The following is a 26,512-nucleotide window of genomic DNA, read 5'->3' on the forward strand; positions in this document are numbered from 1 at the left end:
GGCTTGAAAACTTGTCCCAGGCTACCCGCCTCCCAACTGCAAAAAAAAAAAAAAAGTGGGGGCGGGGGCTTGGTTCTTCCCCTACCTGTGGAGTCTGCACACCGGATTTGCACCCTCCCCCAAATTCTGGACAGAAGGCTTCTCACCCCATCAAATGGTTACAAAGTTCAGCTAGAGATTTGCTTATCCCTGTGTAGTTTTACCCCTTGCTCTTTTGGATCCCTGTGGTGCAGGCAGGAATGGCCTGGTAGGTGACCCAACAACCTCCCAGCGCCTTTCTGCTTTTTCCTCTACCCCTGTGTTTTGCTCGGCTCTCCAAATTAACTCACCTCCAGGTAAAGTCGGAAACTTCTCGCGCAAACAGAACTTCAGCTTTCAGCTTCTCCAGTGGGGATGTATGTTTGGAAGAGGGGGTCTCTCTTTCCCACTTCCACAGTTGGGGCACTCAGTTTTTGGGGGTGGGGGCATCTCCCAGGTCCTGCGGGAGCAGTCTGCTTTCTTCAGAGGGTCTGTGGGTCCTCTCAGGATTTCTGCTTTGCTCTTGCAGTCCATCTGGAACTAAAATTCACAATGCGAGCCAGCCACTGCCTGTTGCTCTTTCTGGAGCTGCAATCTAGTCCTGCCTCCAGTCTGCCATAATCTCCTGCATTCTCTAACCGTTTTTGTTGGAAGACTTTGAATAGGATTGGTATAAGTTCTTCTTTGAATGTTTAGTAGACTTCATCAGTGAAACCATCAGGTTCTGGGCTTCTTTATATTGGGAGACATTTTTGGTTTGTTTGTTTGTTTTGAGATGGGGTTTCACTCTTGTTGCCCAGGCTGGAGTGGAAAGGTACAGTTTCAGCTCACTGCAACCTCTCCCTAAGAGACATTTTTATTATGGCTTCAATCTCATTGTTATTGGTATGTTCAGGTTTTGGACTTCTTCGTGGTTCAATCTTGGCAGGTTGTATATGCCTAGGCATTTATCCATTTCTTCTAGATTTTCCAATTTATTGGCATATAATTGCCATAGTAGCCACTAATGATCCTCTGAATTTCTGAAGTATCAGTTGTAATGTCTTCTTTTTCATCACTGATTTTATCTATTTGGCTCTTCTCTCATTTTTCCTTAATCTGGTTAAAGGTTTGTCAATTTTCTTTATCTTGTCAAGAAACCAACTTTTTGTTTCATTGATCTTTTGTGTTGTTTTCTTCCATTCAAATTCATTTATTTCTGTTCTGATCATTAGTATTTCTTTTCTTCCACTAATTTGAGGTTTGGTTTGTGCTTGCTTTTCTAGTTCTTTTTTTGAGATGGAGTCTAGTTCTGTTGCCCAGGCTTGAGTGCAGTGATGTAATCTCAGCTCACTGCAACCTTCACCTCCTGGCTCAAGCAATTCTCCTGCCTCAGCCTCCCAAGTACCTGGGATTACAGGCATGCACCACTGCGCCCAACTAATTTTTGTACTTTTAGTAGAGACGGGGTTTCACCCGCCTCAGCCTCCCAAAGTGCTGGGATTACAGGCATGAGCTATGGTGCCTGGCCTCTGGTTCTTTAAGATACAGGTTTTATTTATTTGAAGTTATTTTGTTTTTGTTTTTGTTTTATTTCATGTAGGCACATATTGCTACAATTTCTCTCCTACTGCTTTCACTGTATCCTATAGGTTTTTGTATATGGTATTTACATTATTATTTGTTTCAAGAAATTTTTCCATTTCCTTCTTAATTTATACATTGATATACTGGTCATTTGGGAGCATACTGTTTAATTTACATGTGTTTTCCAAAATTTCTCTTGTTACTGATTTATAGTTTTATTTCACTGTGGTCAGAGAATATTCTTGACATTATTTCCAATTTTTGGATATTTTATGACTTGTTTTGTTACCTAACACATGGTCTATCTTTGAGAATAATCCATGTGCAGAGGAGAAGAATATGTATTCTGCAGCTGTTGGATGAAATGTTCTGTAAATATCTATTAGGTCCAGTTGTTCTACAGTGCAGATTAAGTCTGGTGTTTCTTCACTGATTTTCTGTCTTCAAGATCTGCCCAATGCAGAAAGTGGAGTGTTGAAGTCTCCAGCTATTATTGTATTGAGGTCTATCTCTCTCTTTAGTTCTAATAATATTTGCGTTATATATCTGGGTACTCCAGTGTTGGTACGTATATATTTGTCACCATTATACCCTCTTGCTGAATTGACCCCTTTATCATTATATAATGACCTTCTTCTTACAGTTTTTGTCTTGAAATCTATTGTGTCTGATAAAGTATAGCTACTCCTGCTCTTTTTTGGTTTCCATTAGAATATAGAATATCTTTTTTCCATTCCTTTATTTTCAGTTCATGTGTGTCTTTCAGGTAAAGTAAGTTTCTTATAGGCAACACATCATTGGACTTTATTTTTCCATCCATTCAGCCATTCTGTCTTTTGATTGGAGAGTTTAGTCCATTTACATTCAATGTTGTTATTGATAAGGACTTACTCCTGCCATTTCATTATTTGTTTTCTGGTTGTTTTGTAGTCTTCTCTTCTGTCTTTCCTTCCTTCCTCTCTTCCTTTTAGTGAAGGTGATTTTCTCTGCTGGTATGCTTTAATTTATGCTTTTTATTTTTTTATATCTTTTGTGTGTTTTTCAATTTGATGTTCCCATGAGACTTGCAAGTAATATGTTATAACCCATCATTTTAAACTGATGGCAACTTAACACTGATTACATAAACAAAGAAATGCACAACATGAAAACTAATAAAAACTCTATACTTTAAACTATGAACCTGCTTTTTAACTTTTTGTTGTTTCTCTTTATGTCTTACTGTACTGTCTGTGTCTTGAAAAGTTGTTATAGTTACTATTTTTGGTTGATTCATCATTTAGTCTTTCTACTTAAGTCAGGAAAAGTTTACACACCACCATTACAGTGTTATACTATTCTGTGCTTTTTTCTGTGTTTATACCAGGTGAGATTTATACTTTCACAGTCAACAATCTCAGCAGTTTACCTGAGGTTCTATTCTACTGCAGCTAAGTTGGCACTCAGACCACAAGACAAAGTCCTTCCCACTCTTCTCTTCCCTTTCTATAGGCAGAGGTCTCTGTGGCCTTGACCACCCCTAGTCCATGGGGATTTCTACTCGGCCACCACCAATGTTTGCTTAAAGCCCAAGGGCTCTTCCATCAGCTTATGATGAATGCTGTCAGGCCTGGGACTCACCCTTCAGGATACTGGGCTCCCATCTGGCCCATGCCAGGCCAAGTCTAGAAATACTGTTCAAGAATCTAGGTCTGGACTTGAGGTCCCCACGAACCTGCTTGTTGCTCTATTCCACCGTGGCCAAGCTGGTAGCCAGTGTACAAGACAAAGTCCCCTCTACTTTTCCCTCTGCTTTGCAAAATGCAATTTTTCATCATTTTCATTGTAGTTGCCACAGCTGAGAATGTGCTGGGTCTCCCCTGAAGCCAGCACATCTTAGAGTCCAAGGCCTGTGGTGTACTCCCTTGGTATCACTGGAGATTATTCAGGGTCTGAGGGCTCTTCAGTTAGCAGGTGATGAATCCTGCCAGGACTGGGTTCTCGTCCCTTCAAGGCGGCAGATTCACTTTTGGCTCAGGTTGTGTCAAGAAATATCATCTAGGAGCTAGGAACTGAAATGGGGGGCTCACAACTTTGTTCAGTGCCCTCTCCTACTGTGGCTGAGCTGGTAGCCAAGAAGCAAGACAAAGCCCTCCTTACTCTTCACTCTCTTTCATTATGCAGAAGGAAGGAGTCACTTTTGTTGCTATGAGCTGCATAGCCTGGGGTTGGGGGAGGGATGGTGCAAGCTCTCCCTTAGCTGTGCCAGGTGGTGTCTCTCTAGGTCATGTGCCATGCTTGTTCACTGACTCTAAGCCCAGCCTAGCACTAGCTGCTGCCTACAAATTGTAGTCCTTGTGTCCTAGATTGCCTTTCAAGTTTACCTATGACCCCCAGGCACTTCAGCTCAATGTGGCATGGCTTCCCAATGAAGTCAAGTTCTGACCGCTGGAATGGATGATTCCCCTCTGGAATGTGGCTGGTCCAAATGCTTCCTCCATGCATGGGCACTGGCTGAGCCCAGCACAGCTTTATTCTCTGCTGTGACCAGGTAGCACTGAGTTGAATGTGAAGTCCTCTAGTTGATGTGCTCTCCCTCCCCAGAGAGCACAGATTCTCTCTCCACACTCCAGGGTTGCTGCCAGGAGGTGGGGGAAGGGTAGCATTGGTAATTCAGTATGTCTCTCTTGCCCTTTTCAATACCTCTTTCCACAACATGAAGTTAAAACCAGGTACTGTGATTACTCACCTGAGTTTTGGTTCCTGCCACGGTGCTTTCCTATGTGTAGACAGTTGTTAAAATTTGGTGTTCCAGTGTTGGGGAGGATGGGTAAATTAATGATGTAGGCTTCTGCTTTGCCATGTTTCTCCTCCCCTTTTTTCTCAACTTTTGAAGGTATATTTGTAAAAATAATGGATTAAACCATATAAAGTTGCCAATATTCTACTTTTTTGGTCTATAAAAGGGTAATTTCGTACAGTTTGTAAGATACAATGAATCTTTGTGAGTCTCTCTTCAAAAGGTTTAGCCTGTTAACTTCCTTACCCTTTGTTCTCCAACTTAACTTTCTTGTTTCTCCTTGCCAATAGTTACTATAAACAGCTTACCCCCTTCCCGTCAGTTCTAATCAATAACTCACATCTCTTCCCTTGGTTACCTGTACCCATTTTTCCCTTGAAACTGCACGTCTCACAAGCTCCACCACTGTACCTCACGTCCCCCTCCCTTCCATATTTAGAAAAATATTTACAAGTAGCCAATTACATCAGCTCAGATTTTGCGGTCCAACCCCAGCCCATGGGGGAAGAACACAGAAATAGGGATCACGTTAAGGGTATAAAACACTCCCGGTCCCCTTTGTTCAGTGTGCACTTGCAATCTTGATTGACGTGAGTGGCACCCTTTTGCAAAAGAAAATTGCCTTGCTGAGGAAGCTAAATTTATATTCGAGTGCTGTTTCTTTCGAGGCATCGGAAATTCATTTATAACAATTTGGTGGCTCGTATGCGGAGCCCATTCTTCTCTGGGGAGGGATTTCCGGTCCTTTCCCGTGAGAAGGCGCGCCCCGCCACCTCATTGCAGTCGCTTCAGGTTGAGGAATCGAGACCCACCCAGTGTGATGAATAAACCCGGCCTCTCAGCAACCCGGGAAAGGAACAAGCCAGCAGCTTGGGAAAACGGGGCTCACATACTGCAGCGACCAGGTAAACTCCGTGCACAAACCAAGGTAAGAAAAGTCACAGGGGCGACAAAGTATTTCCTTGGAAGTTGAAAGTGTGTTAATGGTAACAACTACCACTGCTGTGCGGAGTGAGTAAGTCCAATCTGCGGTTCCACAGTCACCTCATATGGCTTAGGGTGGCCCTTTGGGGGTCCCGTCAGGGGTTTATACTAGCCCACCATCCATGCTAAGAGGGACCTGAAATATTTCTGCAAGGGAAGCATCCAGAGTGGACGAAGCTAAAGAAGGGTACAAGGAAGCTTCAGCAGGTGGGGCTAAAGGATAGGCAAGAGATTCGTCATACAAGGGAATTGAGCCTTAATAAGCCTCCAGGGAAGGATAGGCAAGAAATTTCTAATATGAGAAATTGAGCCTAACTAGGACCCAACATGGGAAATACCCCAAGTATTATGAGAAGTGAAAAGGATAAAGATAGCAATAAATATATTCCCCCAGATAGTCCCCTAGGTCTCATGTTAAAATATTGGAAAGGTATTGAGAGAACTAAACATAAGAAAAAGCAACAAATGATAAAATATTGCTGTTTTGTTTGGACCCAGAGTCCACTCCTCAAGCCCTCAATCTTCTGGCCAGTTTGGGTCAAATGAGGATGTAATGTATCAACTCCTAATTCAACATGTAAATGATAAAAGTTCAGTGTTCTCAAGAGAAACTGGACTATGCTCTTTGTTAGAGACAGGGACCTGTTCTCCTCTATCCCTTAAAAACAACTAGGGAAAAGCCCGATCTAGCATCCGACAATGAAGACTCAAAAAACCTGGTTTCCATGGCTAAGGACTGCAGCGCATGGGATCCCCTAGACCACCTTCCCCCACTCATTGCCCCCAATCCTTCCCCTCAGGCAGCTGCTGCTGCCCTGGATCCTGCCCCAGATCCTTCTTCTCCTTACGTTATTCCGCCTCCTTATAATCCTGATTCTTGGGAATCATCGTGCCATAAACCTGTTCCCTCTCAGCCTAAGTGCCCCTCCCTGAAGGAACTCCAACATGGAGTAGAACAATGTAAAAGAGATATCCAAAATTTCTCATTTCCCTCCACATCTATGGAGTCAGCTCTGACTCTCTTCCGCTTGAGAGAGGTACCACAAGGAGGAGCTGCTATTGGCTTTGTAAGTGCTCCCTTAACTAGTTCACAAGTCTGGAATTTAAAGAAGGAACTTAAGCCATTATTAGATGACCCTTATGGGTTAGCAGATCAAGTTGATCAATCCCTGGGACCTCAGTTATACACCTCGGTTGAGTTAATGTCCATTTTAGGCATTCTCTTCTCGGGGGAAGAAAGAGGGATGATCAGTAGGGCTGCTATGGTAATTTGGGAGCGTGAACACCCTCCCAGTCAAGACGTTCCTACCGCAGATCAAAAGCTTCCTGGCCAAGACCCCTGGTGGGACAATAATAACCCAGCTCACCGGGAAAATATACAAGACCTAAGGGAGATGATAATAAAGAGAATTAGGGAATCAGTACCCTGAACCCACAACCTCTCTAAAGCACTTGATATACAACAGGAAAAAGATGAGGGGCCTATGAAATTTCTAAACAGATTGAAGGACCAAATAAGACAATATTCAGGCCTAAACTTAGAAGACCCCCTTGGACGAGGAATGTTAAAACTCCACTTTGTCACTAAGAGTTGGCCAGATATTTCAAAGCAGTTACAAAAATTAGAAAATTGGGAAGACCAACCTCTGAGTGAACTTCTCAGAGAAGATCAATAAGTATATGTTAGAAGAGATGAAGAGAAACAAAAACAAAGGGCAAAACTTGGTGGAACCAAATCCACATACTTCTAAACAAAGCTTCCAGGGGGCTGGAAACTATACAGGGTCCAGACTCCCGTTTAAAAGACCCAAGCCTCCATCTAGAGGACCCAGACCCTCGTCTACCAGACTCTCTAAAGAGTATGGGGGAACAACGTTGCAAAGTCCTACAGCTGGGAGAGAAGGACAAGAGAGGTGTTACAGATGTGGAAGGGCAGGCCACTTCAAAACAGAATGTCCCAAATTACAAAGGGAGAGACAAGCCCTTTCCCTCATTACCTCTGATGAGGAGTAGGGGGCTCAGGGGCTCTGTCTCTTTTACTTCAAGTCCCACCAGAAGCCCTTGATACATTTAGAAGTGGGACCCAATCATGAGCTTATCACCTTTCTAGTCGATTCAGGGGCCACTCGCTCCTCTGTTTCCCTCTATCTGACATTGCCTGCTCTTCAGAAGACCTTTGAGTCTCTGGGATAAAAGTGGAAGGGTTTAAAGCAAAAGTCTTAGAAAGTACAGAAGTTAAATTCTAAGATTGATTGACTCATATCCAATTTTTATTGATCCCTGAGGCAGGAACTAACTTATTAGGAAGAGAATTAATGTTGAAGTTAGGCATAGTCTTATAAGTTAGTCCAAAAGGATTCCTTGCCTCATTAAATTTACTCACCACCACAGATGAGAAATGTATTCACTCGATGTGAAGGAAACCAAGGAAAACTTCAGATTCCCACAATCCACATCAAGCTAAAAAACCCAGAGGAAGTGGTGAGGAGGAAGTAATTCTCTATTCCTTTAGAAGGACAGATAGGGTTAAAGCCCATAATTGAAAGTGTCATGAAAGATGGGCTTCTTGAGCCTCGTATGTCTCTTTATAACACCCCAATACTGCCCGTCAAGAAATCAGATGGGTCATACCGGTTAGTACAAAATCTTAGAGCTATCAACCAAATAGTACCAACTATTCACCCTGTTGTCCCTAACCCTTACACTATTCTCAGTAAAATTCCATTTAATCATCAATGGATTACTGTAACAGACTCAAAACATGCTTTCTGGGCATGTCCCCTAGCTGAAGATAGCTGAGGCACATTCACTTTTAAGTGGGAAGACACCCAGTCAGGGTAAAAACAACAGTATCGGTGGACAGTTTTGCCCCAAGGGTTCGCAGACTCACCCAACCTCTTTAGTCAGATTTTAGAACAAGTGCTAGGAAAGGTTTCTGTTCCAAAGCATACATGCATGCTCCAATATGTTGACGATATCCTCATATCAGGAGAGGATGTGGAAAAAGTAACCACTTTTTCCATACATATCCTTGATCATCTACATTCTGAGGGGTTACAAGTCTCAAAGAAAAAGCTTCAGTACGCAGAACCTGAGGTCAAATATTTAGGCCATTTCGTAAGTGCAGGCAAGTGGAGAATAGGGCCGGAGCAAGTTGAAGGCATCGTGTATTTACCCTTGCCTCAAACTAAGCATGAGCTCAGAAAATTTCTAGGATTAGTTGGATACTGCCGCTTATGGATTGACTCATATGCCTTACACAGTAAGATGCTATACCAGAAGCCTACTCCAGAAAAACCTGACCATCTCCTGTGGACTTCTGAGGAAGTCAACCAAATTGAGGAATTAAAAGAAAGACTTATGACTGCCCTAGTTTTAGCTTCACCTTCTCTAGAAAAGCCCTTTCACCTTTTTGTCAATGTAAATAATGGAGTGGCTATAGGAGTGCTTACCCAAGAGCACGGTGGCTGCCGGCAGCCTGTAGCCTTCTTATCAAAGGTTTTAGACCCAGTCACTTGTGGATGGCCTCAATGCATCCAATCTGTTGCTGCTATGACAATATTAGTTGAAGAAAGCAGAAAGTTAACTTTTGGGGGAAAGTTGACTGCAAGCACACCCCACGAAGTTAGAGCAATACTAAATCAAAAAGCTGGGAGGTGGCTTACTGACTCCAGAATCCTGAAATATGAAGTTATTTTGCTAGAAAAAGATGATTTAACCTTAACTACTGATAATTCACTCAACCCAGCAGGTTTCTTAACAGGAGATCCAACTCTAAACAGGGAGCACCTATGTCTCAATTTAATTGACTACCAAAGGTCAGACCAGACCTAGGGGATACCTCCTTCAAAACAGGATGACACTTATTCATAGATGGTTCCTCCTGGGTGATTGAGGGAAAAAGACACAATGGGTATTCAGTAATTGATGGGGAAACTCTTGAAGAAATAGAGTCAGGCAAATTGCCTAATAATTCGTCTGCCCAGACTTGTAAGTTGTTTGCACTCATCCAAGCTTTAAAGTAATTGCAGGAAGGAACCATCCATATTGATTCTAAATATGCCTTTGGGGTGGCCCATACATTTGGAAAAATTTGGACTAAACAAGGTCTTATTAATAGCAAAAGCCAAGACCTTGTTCACAAGGAGTTAATCACCCAAGTATTAGATAATCTTCAGTTTCCTGAAGAAATAGCTATTGTTCATGTTTCCAGACAACAGAAAAGCCTTTCTTTTGAAAGCTAGGGAAACAACTTAGCAGATCAGATAGCCAAGCAGGCTGCCGTTTCATCTGGAACACCTGTCTTTCACTTAACCCCTTGTCTTCCTCTACTGCAGTCCCTGTCTTCTCAGCCGTGGAAAAAGAAAAATTAATAAAAATAGGGGCCAAAGAAAACCCAGAAGGAAAATGGGTATTACCAGACCAAAGGGAAATGCTATCCAAACCTCTCCTGAGAGAAATCCTGCCTCACTTGCATCAAGGGACCCACTGGGGACCCAAAGCCATGTGTGACGTAGTTCTCAGAGTTCATGGGTGTATAGGAATTTATACCTTGGCCAAACAAGCCACGGACAGTTGCTTAATATGTAAAAAAACCCAACAAACAAGTTATAAAGAAATCTCCCTTGGTGGGGAGGAATCCAGGGCTAAGACCATTCCAAAGTATTCAGAGTGACTACACGGAAATGCCCCCAGTTGCTCATCTAAAGTATTTGTTATTAATAGTAGATCACCTTACTCACTGGATTGAAGCTATTCCCTTTTCAAATGCAATGGCCAATAATGTAGTAAAAGCACTAATTGAAAATACAGTGCCTAGATTGGGACTAACAGAGAACATTGACTCAGACAATGGAACCCATTTCACAGCACACATCATTAAAAAGTTGTCCCAAGACCTAGACATTAAATGGGAATATCATACACCTTGGCATCCATCTTCATCAGGGAAAACAAAAAGGATGAATCAAACTTTTAAAAATCACTTAACCGAATTAGTTCTAGAGACTCGGTTACCATGGACCAAATGTCTTCCTATTTATTGCCCTGTTAAGAATCCAAACTGCACCTCAGAAGGATATAGGCCTTTCTCCTTATGAAATGCCCTATGGACTGCCCTATTTACACTCCACTACCTATATCCCTACATTTGAGACAAAAGATCAATTCCTCAGGAATTACATATTTGGTCTCTCCTTTACCTTCTCTTCTCTTAAAGGCAAAGGTTTCATGGTACAGGCACCACTCCTAGAGTTCCTGGTCCATTAGCATCAGCCCAGGGATCATATCCTCATCAAAAGCTGGAAAGAATGAAAACTTGAGCCAGCCTGGGAAGGACCCTATCTAGTGCTCCTGACCACTGAACTGCAGTCCGGACAGCAGAGACTTGACACTTGAGTCAAGAAAGCACCGTCCACCCCGAAGTCATGTGCCATTATTCCAGGGGAAAACCCCCTCAAACTAAAGCTAAGAAAAATTTAACTCTCTTCCATTCTTCTTTTCACCTTCCAATGCTGACCACCTTGTTATTAATTAACTAAATCAAACATAACCCAAGTTATTACATTTGACGCTTGTCTAGTCATACCCTGTAGAGATCTCCAAAGTCAGAGGCAACTCTCAGCCTCAGAAAAGTATCTCTGCCCCTTTAAAGTGAAAGGCGCCCCCTACCGAGACTCTTGTTCCTTAACAAATGTAGGAAAACAAGTCTGTCATAGCTGGAATGATGTCCTGTGGACAACCGAATATCAAGGCTGGACCTCATCAGCGAGTGGTTGTATATCCTTAAAACCATATATTCTTTTCACTAAGGAGAGCACCTCCCCCAGTTGCCAGTGTAACCAATGTAATCCCATATAAATTTCTATTCTCATTCCCACCTCTACTGATCCTAAACCTACTTTAAGTCGCTTCTATAACATAGGAGCCAACTTGGCTGCACAGACCTCATAGGGTCTTTTGAAATGCATTTTATTAATCCTTCATTCTCTTCACCCCCTTCCTTCTCTTCTCCTTCTGAGCTTTCTTCTAATCAGACTGCCATCTCTTCTATACCTAATGATAATACTAAAGTAGATATTGTAGCAGTAGATGGTCTAAGGCAAACTTTAGAAATTGAAACAGGATATCAAGATGTAAATGCCTGGTTGGAATGGATCAAATATTCTGTCTCACATTAAATAAAAGCAATTGTTATGCTTGTGCACATGGCTGGCCAGAGGCCCAGATCATCCCCTTTCCCCTTTCCACTCAGATGGTCTCCCAGTCAACTGGGCATGGGCTGCATGGTAGCTCTTTTCTAAGATTCCATGGCTTGGGGCAACAAATTGTGGCAAGCTCTCTCTCTGCTATATCCCAAAGTCCAACACCCTGTGGGTCAGCCCCCAAGAGCCATTCAGCTTCGGTCTTCCACTCATTTCACCTCGTGTCTCTCATGACAGGGGGAGAACTTAGTGTTCCTTGGCAGCTTAGCAGGATGCAGTGAGCTTAAGCCTTTCCAGGAGCTTACCCATCAGTCTCCCCTTAGTCATCCTCAAGCAGATGTATGGTGGTGTTATGGTGGACCCTTACTGGACACTCTGCCAGGTAACTGGAGCGGTACTTGTGTTCTTGTCCAATTGGCTATCCCTTTCACCCTGGCAGTTCATCAACCAGAAAAAGAAAAAACACAACGCCGCAAAATAAAAGAAGCCCCTTATGGGTCTTTTGACTCTGAAGTTTATTTAGATGCAATTGGAGTCCCACAGGGGGTACCTGATAGATTCAAAGCCTGAGATCAAATAGCTGCAGGATTTGAATCATTATTTCCATGGGTAACTATTAATAAAAATGTAGATTGGATAAATTATATCTAGTATAATCAGCAATGATTTATTAATTACACTAGAAATGCTGTCAAAGGAATAGTTGAGCAATTAGGACCTACTAGCCAAATGGCTTGGGAAAACAGAATGGCCCTAGACATGATGTTAGCTGAAAAAGGTGGAGTTTGTATTATGATCAAAACCCAATGTTGTACCTTTATCCCAAACAATACTGCCCCCGACAGAAGCATAACAAAGGCCTTACAGAGACTGACTGCTTTGTCCAATGAACTAGCTAAAAATTCTGGAATTGATAGCCCTCTTTCAGGATGGCTAGAAAGATGATTTGGTAAATGGAAAGGAGTCATGGCCCCAATCTTCACTTCTCTTGCAGTCATGATAGGTGTGCTTATTCTTGTTGGGTGTTGCATCATACCATGCATCCGTGGGCTAGTACAAAGGCTTATAAAGACAACACTCACTAAAACCTCCCTTAGTTCTCCTCCACCCTATTCAGATAAGCTTTTCCTTTTAGAAGACCAAGTTGAACAGCAAAGCCAGAACATGTTAAAAAGGTCTGAAGAGAAGAGATTATAAAAATTTAAAAGGGAGGAATTGTAAGATACAATGAATCTTTCTGAGTTTCTTTTCAAAAGGTTTAGCCTGTCAACTTCCTTACCCTTTGTTCTCCAACTTAACTTTCTTGTTTCTCCTTGCCAACAGTTACTGTAAACAGCCTACCCCCTTCCCGTCAGTTCTAATCAATAACTCACATCTCTTCCCTTGGTTACCTGTGCCCATCGTTCCCTTGAAACTGCACGTCTCACAAGCTCCACCACTGTACCTCACGTCCCCCTCCCTTCCATATTTAGAAAAATATTTACAAGTAGCCAATCAGATGAGCTCAGATTTTGCAGTCTGACCCCAGCCCATGGGGGAAGGACACAGAGATAGGGATCGCGTTAAGGATATAAAAACCCCCTGGTGTCCTTTGTTCAGTGTGCACTTGTGACCTTGATTGACACAAGTGGCACCCTTTTGCAAAAGAAAATTGCCTTGATGAGGAAACTAAATTTATATTCGAGTGCTGTTTCTTTTGCGGCATCGGAAATTCATTTATAATAAGTTCAACTTAATATTTTTGTGGTGGAAAAACATTTATCTGAAATGTACAATTAATTTTAATTTGATTTTGATTTTCCTTTTATTAAGTTGGCTAAATATATACTTAAAATATATATTATGGAGTACATAACCCTATTTTTGTACAATTTTTATCATGTTCCTTCAATCTGTTCATTCTACTAAATATATATTCTTCTATGTATACTTATGATATAAACAGTGATGTTTAAAATGATTTTCACTTGGGAGGAGCCAAGATGGCCGAATAGGAACAGCTCCAGTCTACAGCTCCCAGCGTGAGCGACGCAGAAGACGGGTGATTTCTGCATTTCCATCTGAGGTACCGGGTTCATCTCACTAGGGAGTGCCAGACAGTGGGCGCAGGTCAGTGGGTGCGTGCACCGTGCGCGAGCCGAAGCAGAGCGAGGCATTGCCTCACTCGGGAAGCACAAGGGGTCAGGGAGTTCCCTTTCCTAGTCAAAGAAAGGGGTGACAGACAGCACCTGGAAAATGGGTCACTCCCACCTGAATACTGCGCTTTTCCAACGGGCTTAAAAAACCACGCACCACGAGATTATATCCCGCACCTGGCTCGGAGGGTCCTACGCCCACGGAATCTCGCTGATTGCTAGCACAGCAGTCTGAGATCAAGCTGCAAGGCAGCAGCGAGGCTGTGGGAGGGGCGCCCGCCATTGCCCAGGCTTGCTTAGGTAAACAAAGCAGCCAGGAAGCTCGAACTGGGTGGAGCCCACCACAGCTCAAGAAGGCCTGCCTGCCTCTGTAGGCTCCACCTCTGGGGGCAGGGCACAGACAAACAAAAAGATAGCAGTAACCTCTGCAGACTTAAATGTCCCTGTCTGGCAGCTTTGAAGACAGCAGTGGTTCTCCCAGCACGCAGCTGGAGATCTGAGAACGGGCAGACTGCCTCCTCAAGTGGGTCCCTGACCCCTGACCCCCAAGCAGCCTAACTGGGAGGCACCCACCAGCAGGGGCAGACTGACACCTCACACGGCCGGGTACTCCAACAGACCTGCAGCTGAGGGTCCTGTCTGTTAGAAGGAAAACTAACAAACAGAAAGGACATCCACACCAAAAACCCATCTGTACATCACCATCATCAAAGACCAAAAGTAGATAAAACCACAAAGATGGGGAAAAAACAGAGCAGAAAAATTGGAAACTCTAAAAAGCAGAGTGCCTCTCCTCCTCCAAAGGAATACAGTTCCTCACCAGCAACGGAACAAAGCTGGATGGAGAATGACTTTGACGAGCTGAGAGAAGAAGGCTTCAGACAATCAAATTACTCCAAGCTACGGGAGAACATTCAAACCAAAGGCAAAGAAGTTGAAAACTTTGAAAAAAATTTAGAAGAATGTATAACTAGAATAACCAATACAGGGAAGTGCTTAAAGGAGCTGATGGAGCTGAAAACCAAGGCTCGAGAACTACGTGAAGAATGCAGAAGCCTCAGGAGCCGATGCAATCAACTGGAAGAAAGGGTATCAGTGATGGAAGATGAAATGAATGAAATGAAGTGAGAAGGGAAGTTTAGAGAAAAAAGAATAAAAAGAAACGAGCAAAGCCTCCAAGAAATATGGGACTATGTGAAAAGACCAAATCTACGTCTGACTGGTGTACCTGAAAGTGACAGGGAGAATGGAACCAAGTTGGAAAACACCCTGCAGGATATTATCCAGGAGAACTTCCCCAATCTAGCAAGGCAGGCCAACATTCAGATTCAGGAAATACAGAGAACACCACAAAGATACTCCTCGAGAAGAGCAACTCCAAGACACATAATTGTCAGATTCACCAAAGTTGAAATGAAGGAAAAAATGTTAAGGGCAGCCAGAGAGAAAGGTTGGGTTACCCTCAAAGGGAAGCCCATCAGACTAACAGCGGATCTCTCGGTAGAAACTCTACAAGCCAGAAGAGAGTGGGGGCCAATATTCAACATTCTTAAAGAAAAGAATTTTCAACCCAGAATTTCATATCCAGCCAAACTAAGCTTCATAAGCGAAGGAGAAATAAAATACTTTACAGACAAGCAAATGCTGAGAAATTTTATCACCACCAGGCCTGCCCTAAAAGAGCTCCTGAAGGAAGCGCTAAACATGGAAAGGAACAACCGGTACCAACTGCTGCAAAATCATGCCAAAATGTAAAGACCATTGAGACTAGGAAGAAACTGCATCAACTAACGAGCAAAATAACCAGCCAACATCATAATGACAGGAACAAATTCACACATAACAATATTAACTTTAAATGTAAATGGACTAAATGCTCCAATTAAAAGACACACACAGACTGGCAAATTGGATCAAAAGTCAAGACCCATCAGTGTGCTGTATTCAGGAAACCCATCTCACGTGCAGAGACACACATAGGCTCAAAATAAAAGGATGGAGGAAGATCTACCAAGCAAATGGAAAACAAAAAAAGGCAGGGATTGCAATCCTAGTCTCTGATAAAACAGACTTTAAACCAACAAAGATCAAAAGAGACAAAGAAGGCCATTACATAATGGTAAAGGGATCGATTCAACAAGAAGAGCTAACTATCCTAAATATATATGCACCCAATACAGGAGCAAACAGATTCATAAAGCAAGTCCTGAGTGACCTACAAAGAGACTTAGACACCCACACATTAATAATGGGAGACTTGAACACCCCACTATCAACATTAGACAGATCAACGAGACAGAAAGTCAACAAGGATACCCAGGAATTGAACTCAGCTCTGCACTAAGCGGACCTAATAGACATCTACAGAACTCTCCACCACAAATCAACAGAATATACATTTTTTTCAGCACCACACCACACCTATTCCAAAATTGACCACATACTTGGAAGTAAAGCTCTCCTCAGCAAATGTAAAAGAACAGAAATTATAACAAACTATCTCTCAGACCACAGGGCAATCAAATTAGGACTCAGGATTAAGAATCTCACTCAAAACCACTCAACTACATGGAAACTGGACAACCTGCTCCTGAATGACTACTGGGTACATAACGAAATGAAGGCAGAAATAAAGATGTTCTTTGAAACCAATGAGAACAAACACACAACATACCAGAATCTCTGGGACACATCCAAAGCAGTGTGTAGAGGGAAATTTATAGCACTAAATGCCCGCAAGAGAAAGCAGGAAAGATCCAAAATTGACATCCTAACATCACAATTAAAAGAACTAGAAAAGAAAGAGCAAACACATTCAAAAGCTAGCAGAAGGCAAGAAATAACTAAAATCAGAGCAGAACTGAAGGAAATAGAGACACAAAAAACCCTTCAAAAAATCAATGAATCCAGGAGCTGGTTTTTTGGAAGGATCAACAAAATTGATAAACCGCTAGCAAGACTAATAAAGAAAAAAAGAGAGAAGAATCAAATAGACGGAATAAAAAATGATAAAGGGGATATCACCACCGATCCCACAGAAATACAAACTACCATCAGAGAATACTACAAACACCTCTACGCAAATAAACTAGAAAATCTAGAAGAAATGGATAAATTCCTCAACACATACACCCTCCCAAGACTAAACCAGGAAGAAGTTGAATCTCTGAATAGACCAATAACAGGATCTGAAATTGTGGCAATAATCAATAGCTTATCAACCAAAAAGAGTCCAGGACCAGATGGATTCACAGCCGAATTCTACCAGAGGTACAAGGAGGAACTGGTACCATTCCTTCTGAAACTACTCCAATCAACAGAAAAAGAGGGAATCCTCCCTAACTCATTTTATGAGGCCAGCGTCATCCTGATACCAAAGCCGGGCAGAGACACAACCAAAAAAGAGAATTTTAGACCAATATCCTTGATGAACATTGATGCAAAAATCCTCAATAAAATACTGGCAAACAGAATCCAGCACATCAAAAAGCTTATCCACCATGATCAAGTGGGCTTCATCCCTGGGATGCAAGGCTGGTTCAATATATGCAAATCAATAAATGTAATCCAGCATATAAACAGAACCAAAGACAAAAACCACATGATTATCTCAATAGATGCAGAAAAGGCCTTTGACAAAATTCAACAACCCTTCATGCCAAAAACTCTCAATAAATTAGGTATTGATGGGACATATTTCAAAATAATAAGAGCTATCTATGACAAACCCACAGCCAATATCATACTGAATGGGCAAAAACTGGAAGCATTCCCTTTGAAAACTGGCACAAGACAGGGATTCTGTCACCACTCCTGTTCAACATAGTGTTGGAAGTCCTGGCCAGGGCAATTAGGCAGGAGAAGGAAATAAAGGGTATTCAATTAGGAAAAGAGGAAGTCAAATTGTCCCTGTTTGCAGATGACATGATTTTATATCTAGAAAACCCCATTGTCTCAGCCCAAAATCTCCTTAAGCTGATAAGCAACTTCAGCAAAGTCTCAGGATACAAAATCAATGTACAAAAATCACAAGCATTCTTATACACCAATAACAGACAAACGGAGAGCCAAATCATGAGTGAACTCCCATTCACAATTGCTTCAAAGAGAATAAAATACCTAGGAATCCAACTTACAAGGGATGTGAAGGACCTCTTCAAGGAGAACTACAAACCACTGCTCAAGGAAATAAAAGAGGATACAAACAAATGGAAGAGCATTCCATGCTCATGGGTAGGAAGAATCAATATCATGAAAATGGCCATACTGCCCAAGGTAATTTATAGATTCAATGCCATCGCCATCAAGCTACCAATGACTTTCTTCACAGAATTGGAAAAAACTACTTTAAAGTTCACATGGAACCAGAAAAGAGCCCGCATCGCCAAGTCAATCCTAAGCCAAAAGAACAAAGCTGGAGGCATCACACTACCTGACTTCAAACTGTACTACAAGGCTACAGTAACCAAAACAGCATGGTACTGGTACCAAAACAGAGATATAGATCAATGGAACAGAACAGAGCCCTCAGAAATAATGCCGCATACCTACAACTATCTGATCTTTGACAAACCTGAGAAAAACAAGCAATGGGGAAAGGATTCCCTATTTAATGAATGGTGCTGGGAAAACTGGCTAGCCATATGTAGAAAGCTGAAACTGGATCCCTTCCTTACACCTTATACAAAAATCAATTCAAGATGGATTAAAGACTTAAAGTTTAGACCTAAAACCATAAAAACCCTAGAAGAAAACCTAGGCATTACCATTGAGAACATAGGCATGGGCAAGGACTTCATGTCTAAAACACCAAAAGCAATGGCAACGAAAGCCAAAATTGACAAACAGGATCTAATTAAAGTAAAGAGCTTCTGCACAGCAAAAAAAAAAAAAACTACCATCAGAGTGAACAGGCAACCTACAAAATGGGAGAAAATTTTTGCAACCTACTCATCTGACAAAGGGCTAATATCCAGAATCTACAATGAACTCAAACAAATTTACAAGAAAAAAACAAACAACCCCATCAAAAAGTGGGTGAAGGACATGAACAGACACTTCTCAAAAGAAGACATTTATGCAGCCAAAAAACACATGAAAAAATGCTCACCATCACTGGCCATCAGAGAAATGCAAATCAAAACCACAATGAGATACCATCTCACACCAGTTAGAATGGCAATCTTTAAAAAGTCAGGAAACAGGTGCTGGAGAGGATGTGGAGAAATAGGAACACTTTTACACTGTTGGTGGGACTGTAAACTAGTTCAACCATTGTGGAAGTCAGTGTGGCGATTCCTCAGGGATCTAGAACTAGAAATACCATTTGACCCAGCCATCCTGTTACTGGGTATATACCCAAAGGACTATAAATCATGCTGCTATAAAGACACATGCACACATATGGTTATTGCGGCATTATTCACAATAGCAAAGACTTGGAACCAACCCAAATGTCCAACAATGATAGACTGGATTAAGAAAATGTGGCACATATACACCATGGAATACTATGCAGCCATAAAAAATGATGAGTTCATGTCCTTTGTAGGGACATGGATGAAATTGGAAATCATCATTCTCAGTAAACTATTGCAAGAACAAAAAACCAAACACCACATATTCTCACTCATAGGTGGGAATTGAACAATGAGAACACATGGACACAGGAAGGGGAACATCACACTCTGGGGACTGTTGTGGGGTGGGGGTAGGGGGTGGGATAGCATTGGGAGATATACCTAATGCTAGATGATGAGTTAGTGGGTGCAGCGCACCAGCATGGCACATGTATGCACAGGTACCAGCATGGCACATTGTGCACAGGTACCAGCATGGCACATTGTGCACAGGTACCCTAAAACTTAAAGTATAATAATAATAAATAAATAAATAAATAAAAAATGATTCTCACTAAATGTTAATAATGGTTATTTTAAGAGTAGTTAGAATTTGTGGTGGGTTTTTATTTCTTTTTTGTAATTTTGTATTGCTTTAATTTTTCAAAACAAAGATGTATAATTTATAGAACAATAGCAAAGTCGTTACTCCAAGATCAATAAAGGAAGAGACCACTAACAGGAAAAACAACGGAAAAGCAAGTGTGGAATATATGGGACCAAAGAATTTTCTAGCCTGTCTCCTGTATCTGCAGCTGGCTTCTTTCAAACTGTGTGAGTGCCTTTATGATGCAAATAAAAGGATTAATTCCCCTGATGTTTTGCTACTGAGCCAGACCTTTACATGTTCAAGAATATGGTCACTATATTGCTGACTATGTCCACTGAAGTTGGAAATAAAATGCACAAGCATAATTTTTCAAGATGTGGTTTGCCAACTAGCAGCACTGGCATCACCTGGGTATTTGTTAGATATGCAGAATCTTACCTTACCTGACATACTCAATCAGAATTTGCATTGTGACAAGATCCCCTGAATGATCTGTATAAACATTTAAGCTTGAAAAGCACTGCTTTAAAAGATCTAATGGCTCAATTTTCCAATAAGGATATTGAACAGTGGCTTACATAAAGCTACAGAGATTAATCCTATAGTGGGTTTGCAGAAAGGAGAAAAAAAGATTTTTTCCGTGCACATGAAACTATTCATTCCACAATTTAGCTGTGTTTTATAGGCTATGGGGTCCATCTTTGGTGTGGCTGGGCATCCACACATTTTTAAACATATTCAGAGTGATATCAGGGGATTTCCAGGAAAACAGACACAACGGTTGATGGTTAAAGAAAAAGGAAAGCTTTCTTGTTTGCTGGCTTGTTTTGTTAGTGCAAGATATGAAGAATCAGGCTGAGGGCAGAGTTAATTAGCATTATCTAAAGTGAAAAAAAAAATAGGATTACCTGCAAGAGATCTCAGCACTTGTAATTCTTTTTCTAAATTGTCTAAGGTATGTTGATCAGTAGTGTCATCTAAGGAAAGCTCATTCTGGTCAGTAATATCAACATATTCAATTTCTGAAATTTCAGAAGCAGCTCTAGATGATGATTGAGCAGCTGCACTTCTTGATCGAGGATGAGAGGATGAAAGGCAACTGGAGCTTTCTTTAACAGAGTTGGAGAGTGGAAAATTTGCTGTTGAAGGTCTCTGTGATTTCTGACCTAAAATTAAAAGTAAAAAGTTTTTAAATCAACTTTTAAAAATTTGAATGAGTACTTAAAGATACAAAATACCAGGTCCCTGCACACAGAGAAGTTAAGTTCATGTAACAGAGTTTATGAAAAGTTAACTTTGACTATCTCCCTTTCTAGCTAACCACATTTTCTTAATCTCAAATTACTTTTCCAATGTCATAAAGAACACTTCCGTGTATTTTTTTTCCTAATTTTCCTACATTCAGAGGAAAACAAACTAATTTTAATATTCACAAAGGAAAATATCTATAAACTAAGTCAACTTTATAGAGAAACAACACACAATTTTATAACGTATTCCAAAGCCAAACACCACGACATGTGTCTTAAATTCCAGGACAATACCAAACTTAATACCTTGTAAGAAAAAAACCCTTAGAAAAAGCATCGTGCCACTTCCTAGTGAACCAATTTTACTTGATGATGTGTAATTTATTCTTACATTTAAAAATATGGCAACAAAAGAGACTAATTTACAAAATCTATATGAATATTTGGAAAAACACAAGCTTTAAAGAAATTGAGATCACGTCTCTAATTTTCCTAAGGATGAGCTCACTCTCTTCTGGAAAAGTTCCAGAAGCACCAATCTAAATTAGGTTATTACATTGTTCCTCTAGGACAGTCGCTACTTTGTCTTCACCTGTTTTGAAAGTTGACTTAGTTGGTTACTTCAACGTGTTTGCTTCTTTAACAGTAGGAAAAAAAAATCTCTTCAAATCTTATACTAACACAACATAACTAATTTCTAATTTGGTATTTCTCACAAAATATTACTTAATAAGGCCAAGATAATTTTCAAGGTACATATTTAAAAATTCATAGGGCAGGTAAATGCTTTAATGTAATAAATTATTGTTCTGATTTAGGTAAATATATTTATAGTAAACATAATTATATTATAAGATAACTTTGCACTTCCTTAACACAAACTGGCTTTGTAAAACTATTAGGTGGGTGCAATTGTCATTATCATAAAAACCCTAATTTGATGGAACCTATGCCATATAACATTGTTCTCACTCTAGTGACTCAACAAAAAATATAAAATTCAAAAAAGTGACTACAGGCAGTAATCATGTACTAAATATTTAATGAGTATTGAGTTGTTTTGGGGGGGTTTTGGGAGTTTTTTTGGAGAAGGAGTCTTGCTCTGTCACTAGGCTGGAGTGCAGTGACACGATCTCGGCTCACTGCAACCTTTGCCTCCCAGGTTCAAGCGATTCTCCTGCCTCAGGCTCCCAAGCTGGGATTACAGGCGCGTGCCACCACACCCAGCTAATTTTTGTATTTTTAGTAGAGATAGGGTTTCACCATGTTGGCCAGGATGGTCTTGATCTCCAGACTTCATGATCCGCCTGCCTCAGCCTACCAAAGTGGAGTTTGTCTTTTTTTAACTTAAAAAAAATCTACTTTGAATGTGTCTAATACCTCAAGAAGACTCTCAATACAGTATGTAATTATTTAAGCAATTAAAATTGGCCAAGGTAAGTCTCAAAGGGTACCAACTTTAGTGAAAATTTCAGAAATCAATTTTTAAAATAATTTTTATTGAAATAAAATTATGAATAAGTTAAAATAAGACTGATCTTTTGTGTCTATTTGTGCTCAGATAAAAATAATGGGCTAAAATATGCCTAAGTGTTAAAAACATATATCTATATATATATAATTATCCCTGAGAATTATTTTTATTTTTATGACTATAAGTTAGAAATGATTTCCTCTTTTATCTATAATATGTAAAGAACCATATTTATAGCAATCAAGGACCAAACTCTCCAAGTCTACATAAGGAAGCAATAGTACAGGCAATAACAGTAGCTGCACAAGTCAGAGAGTGTAACAATAATTCGCAATATAAATCAAAAATTCTACTCTATGGGGTAAACCACACTTTAGTATCTGTACTATGATATGTCTCAATCAAGGTAAAATTTAAAGGAATTCACAACTCTTACTTTAAAAAAACAAACCAAAGGAAAATGCTATGAGTAAGGACTGGACTTCTGCCAATTCACAGAAATGAAGAAAGAAAAATTTAATATAATGTAGATGCCCTTCAGAAAATCTAGAAGAGTATGAACACTTATAAGAACATTTGATTGCCACAGTATTTAAAGGTAATTGATCCCCATTGAGAAAAAGTACACAAAGGACAGGTCAGACTTATGCTTAGCACACAGCAAAGAAACAGACCATCTTTCTTACTGGAAATATGCTCAAAGTGTAATTTAAAGTAACTAAAACACAGAAGGAGACAGAAGAGGCCCCAATTTGATTCTTGATTTTGTTTATTGTTCTTTTAATATATCATTCTTTCTAATGTTTAATATATAAGGGTACTAATGTTACGGTTAAGTTTAAGATATAACACAACATTAACACTGGCACTAGTTAAAAATGCCATGATTGAGGGGATCACTCCATATATTTTTTTAAAAATCTCAATTTGTAGATTAAAAGCATAAGGAGTTACTTTTGGAGTAACATGCACCATCACTGTCAATGTAATCATAAGAAATTATTGGTTAACACTGATCAGTTATATTCTAAATGTAACAAAATAAATTTTCCTTGGTGTTAACTGAAGAATATATGCTCTATGATTACTAATAAAACTAAGCCAACTATTGGGAAGATAAAATTCAATAGTGCCTTTAAATCATATTAATGGATACAGTATTACTGGTGAGGATATAAAAAACAGGAATAATTCACTGAATGATAATCGTTATTGCTATTCTAAATATAACAATAGAATTAGATGAAATGTAACTATAGCAACATGATTTTAGGTAGTGTTTTAATAACAAATAATATTCTTATCAAAGGACCCAGTATTTTGATCTTAAATAAAGTTTGCAAAACACTGTTGTCTATTGATATTCATGTTTCACTGTATCAACTGCTGAGAATTTATACATAAAAAGAATTCTTAGAAATGTATTTTCTAAGAATTCTTAAATTTATATACAAATTTTATTTAGCAGCATGGTTAAGTGGAAAGAATACTAAACTAGGTAGCTAAGAATGTTATTGTGTTATCTTATAAAATTAGAAATCAGCTTATGACCTGTGAAATACAAAATTCAGGAACTGGATAGTAGAATGTCTTAAATTCCTTCCAACTCTGAGAGCTTGTGAATTAATACTCAATCAAATTCAGTTATAAAATTATTTATCACCCTCTAAAACTGCCAGGCACTGTGTCAGGATTGGGGTATTCAAAAGGGAATAAGACATTGCCTCTACCCTCAAGTTGCACTCCAAACTAACACACAGTTCTACTAGCCTACTCTACTAATTGGAAAACACTTACTGAGCACTTACAATAGGCCAGGCCCTGTTCCATTACTGAAGATACACCAATGAACAGGACAGACTAGTCCTTGATTTCTTTCCAACCAAGGGTAAGAGAGAGCAGGAAAAAAGCTAATAAGATGATGTTAAATAGTGATAGCTTTTACAAGAAAAATAAAAGAAGGTAAATGTGATAGAGGAACTCAAGAGACCAGCACTAGATAGGGTGGTGCCAGAAGGTCTCTCTATGGAGGTAGCATCTGGACTGAGGCTGAATAATGGAAAAGAACCAATCATATGAAGAGTGTGAGAATGGAGAGGGAAATTTCAGAGCATCCTGGAGAAGAGGTAAGATCTAATTCTAAGGCTAAGAAGTGAGTAAGAGAGTGGCTTAAGAACAGAAAGAAAGCAAATGTGGCTACAGTGTAGGAGAAGATGCAGTTAGGAGAGACGGGTAGCCAACCAAGGTGTTGCTGTGTGATACATGGTAAGGCATACTTTTTTCTACTTTCTATAGGGATCCATAGAATGCTTTAGACAATAGAATGGCATGATACAATATATGATTTACGTTTATGGAAAGTATGATTCACTTCCTATAAACTATAAATATCAATACTGTTATGAGTAAAAACAATTCACGCACTGACTATAAATAGTAGAATATAATGGAAATGAATTATAGCAACATGGTTTTGGGAGAAGTAAAAGTGAAAATAGGAGACAAATGGGAGATGAAGACAAATGGCTTGGACTAATCTTGAATAGTGAAGGTAAAAGTGTTTAGTGTTGGGCTTGATTTTAGAGCTGAAATCAGCAGAATCTAAAGATAAATAGGATACACTGAGTGAGAGGCAAGATGACTCCCAAATTTCAGACTTAATCAATGTTTGGATAGAGTTGCCATTTCCAGAGGCAGGAAGATGGGCTAGGGGAGGATTAAGTTGTGGCAGGGATGAGAAGAATGAATAAACTTGCTGCTAAACACACATAGCTACGATGTTTTTACATTCATGACCTTTTAATTTTTATGGAAATGGGAATTCCTCTATATACTGGCATCAGTGCAGAATACAAGATTTCTATAACTTGTGACAGAGCCAGGCAATTTTTAGTTTATTTTAGACCATTATCTCTGCTCAGAAAGCCATTTCCTACCTTCTCTAACTGGTAAATATTATAACTTCTTAAAGACTCAACTGAATGTTACCTAGTCTCTAATATCTTGCCAATCTACACTTTTCAATAGCAAAGTCATTATGTTATCATCCCTATTTCTAAAAAAAACCTTGCTTATATATCTAACTATTATAGCTGATAGGACATATTATCATTAATTACCTATTAAGGTCCAAAAGTAAATTACCCATAGGTCTTTTTATAAAACTTATATGTGGTATAATTTACATATTCACACACACATTTTATATATATCAAAAAATTTATAGCACTTTTCTCAAAATATGGTATTCAGACTGTTTATATTAGCATAACACGGAGTTGTTGTTGTTCAAAAAATAAATGCAATTTCTTAGGCATTACCTCAGCCTTAATTAATCAGAATCCCTAAGAGTCAGATCCAGAAATCTGCATTGCAAGAGGTTTCCCAGGTGATTATGCCCACAGCGACTTTTGAGAAACTTTTATACTGGACTCTAAGCTCTTAAGCAATAGAGACAAGAGTTTGTTTTGTATAAACAGTGTCTGGCAGTAGTGCTTCAACAAACGTTTTTTATAGCAAATTATTGATTTTGACTGATCTGTCCAAATTGATACTTAAAAGCATTTGACTACTGATTTGTAGATTTGTCTTTGTAATAAATTTCTCATAGCACGTATATGAATTTGTTTTCATCAATATACAGTGACTTAAAGCAGTTCTTTCTGATTGCCTCAGAGGGAAGCAACCAGAATTTTTGAAGTTGCTGTCGACTTTGACATAAAAATAGGCATCTAATTATAGAGCCAAAAAAATTATAAATACATTGTTTTCTCCCTAAAAATTATATATCTGACAGATTCTCAACATAAATGTATATGGAAAGGATCTAAGATAGCCAGAGAGTTTTAATAATATATTTTAGGGCAAGAGAGACATATATATCTTATATAGAGAGGCAAATCATATGCAATTAAATTTCTGCCTTGAAGATAGCCTTTAAACCAAGGCAAATAGCCCCCTTTCTCAGGTATTCCTCCTAAACTGTGAGCTCAATAAGATCAGGGAATATTACTTACATATCTCTTTTATCCTCGGGGCCAATCCAAGTGCTAATATCCTCAAAATATATGCTGAGTTACCTGAATTCATTAGTTATCTACTACAACTTCCTACTTTGGCATACAGCAAACCCACTATTGCTGGTATAATGGGAT

At 39.7% G+C, this 26,512-nt stretch overlaps 1 protein-coding gene across 8 annotated transcripts in view; it reads right to left on the reverse strand.

Moving 5' to 3' along the window:
- ZBBX (zinc finger B-box domain containing) overlaps nt 1-26,512 on the reverse strand; it is a 140,451-nt gene that overhangs the window by 21,126 nt on the left and 92,813 nt on the right. For all 8 annotated transcript variants that reach the window (XR_008678154.2, XM_055381777.2, XM_019024832.3 and 5 more), the window contains one exon: nt 20,543-20,800. Coding sequence is in view for 7 of the 8 variants with exons in the window: in XM_055381777.2 (XP_055237752.2) it covers nt 20,543-20,800 (258 nt within the window). In the remaining variant the exon portion in view is untranslated. The remainder of the gene's footprint in view (nt 1-20,542; nt 20,801-26,512) is intronic.

The sequence above is a fragment of the Gorilla gorilla genome, chromosome 2, assembly GCF_029281585.2.
Source record: "Gorilla gorilla gorilla isolate KB3781 chromosome 2, NHGRI_mGorGor1-v2.1_pri, whole genome shotgun sequence".
Taxonomy (NCBI): domain Eukaryota; kingdom Metazoa; phylum Chordata; class Mammalia; order Primates; family Hominidae; genus Gorilla; species Gorilla gorilla.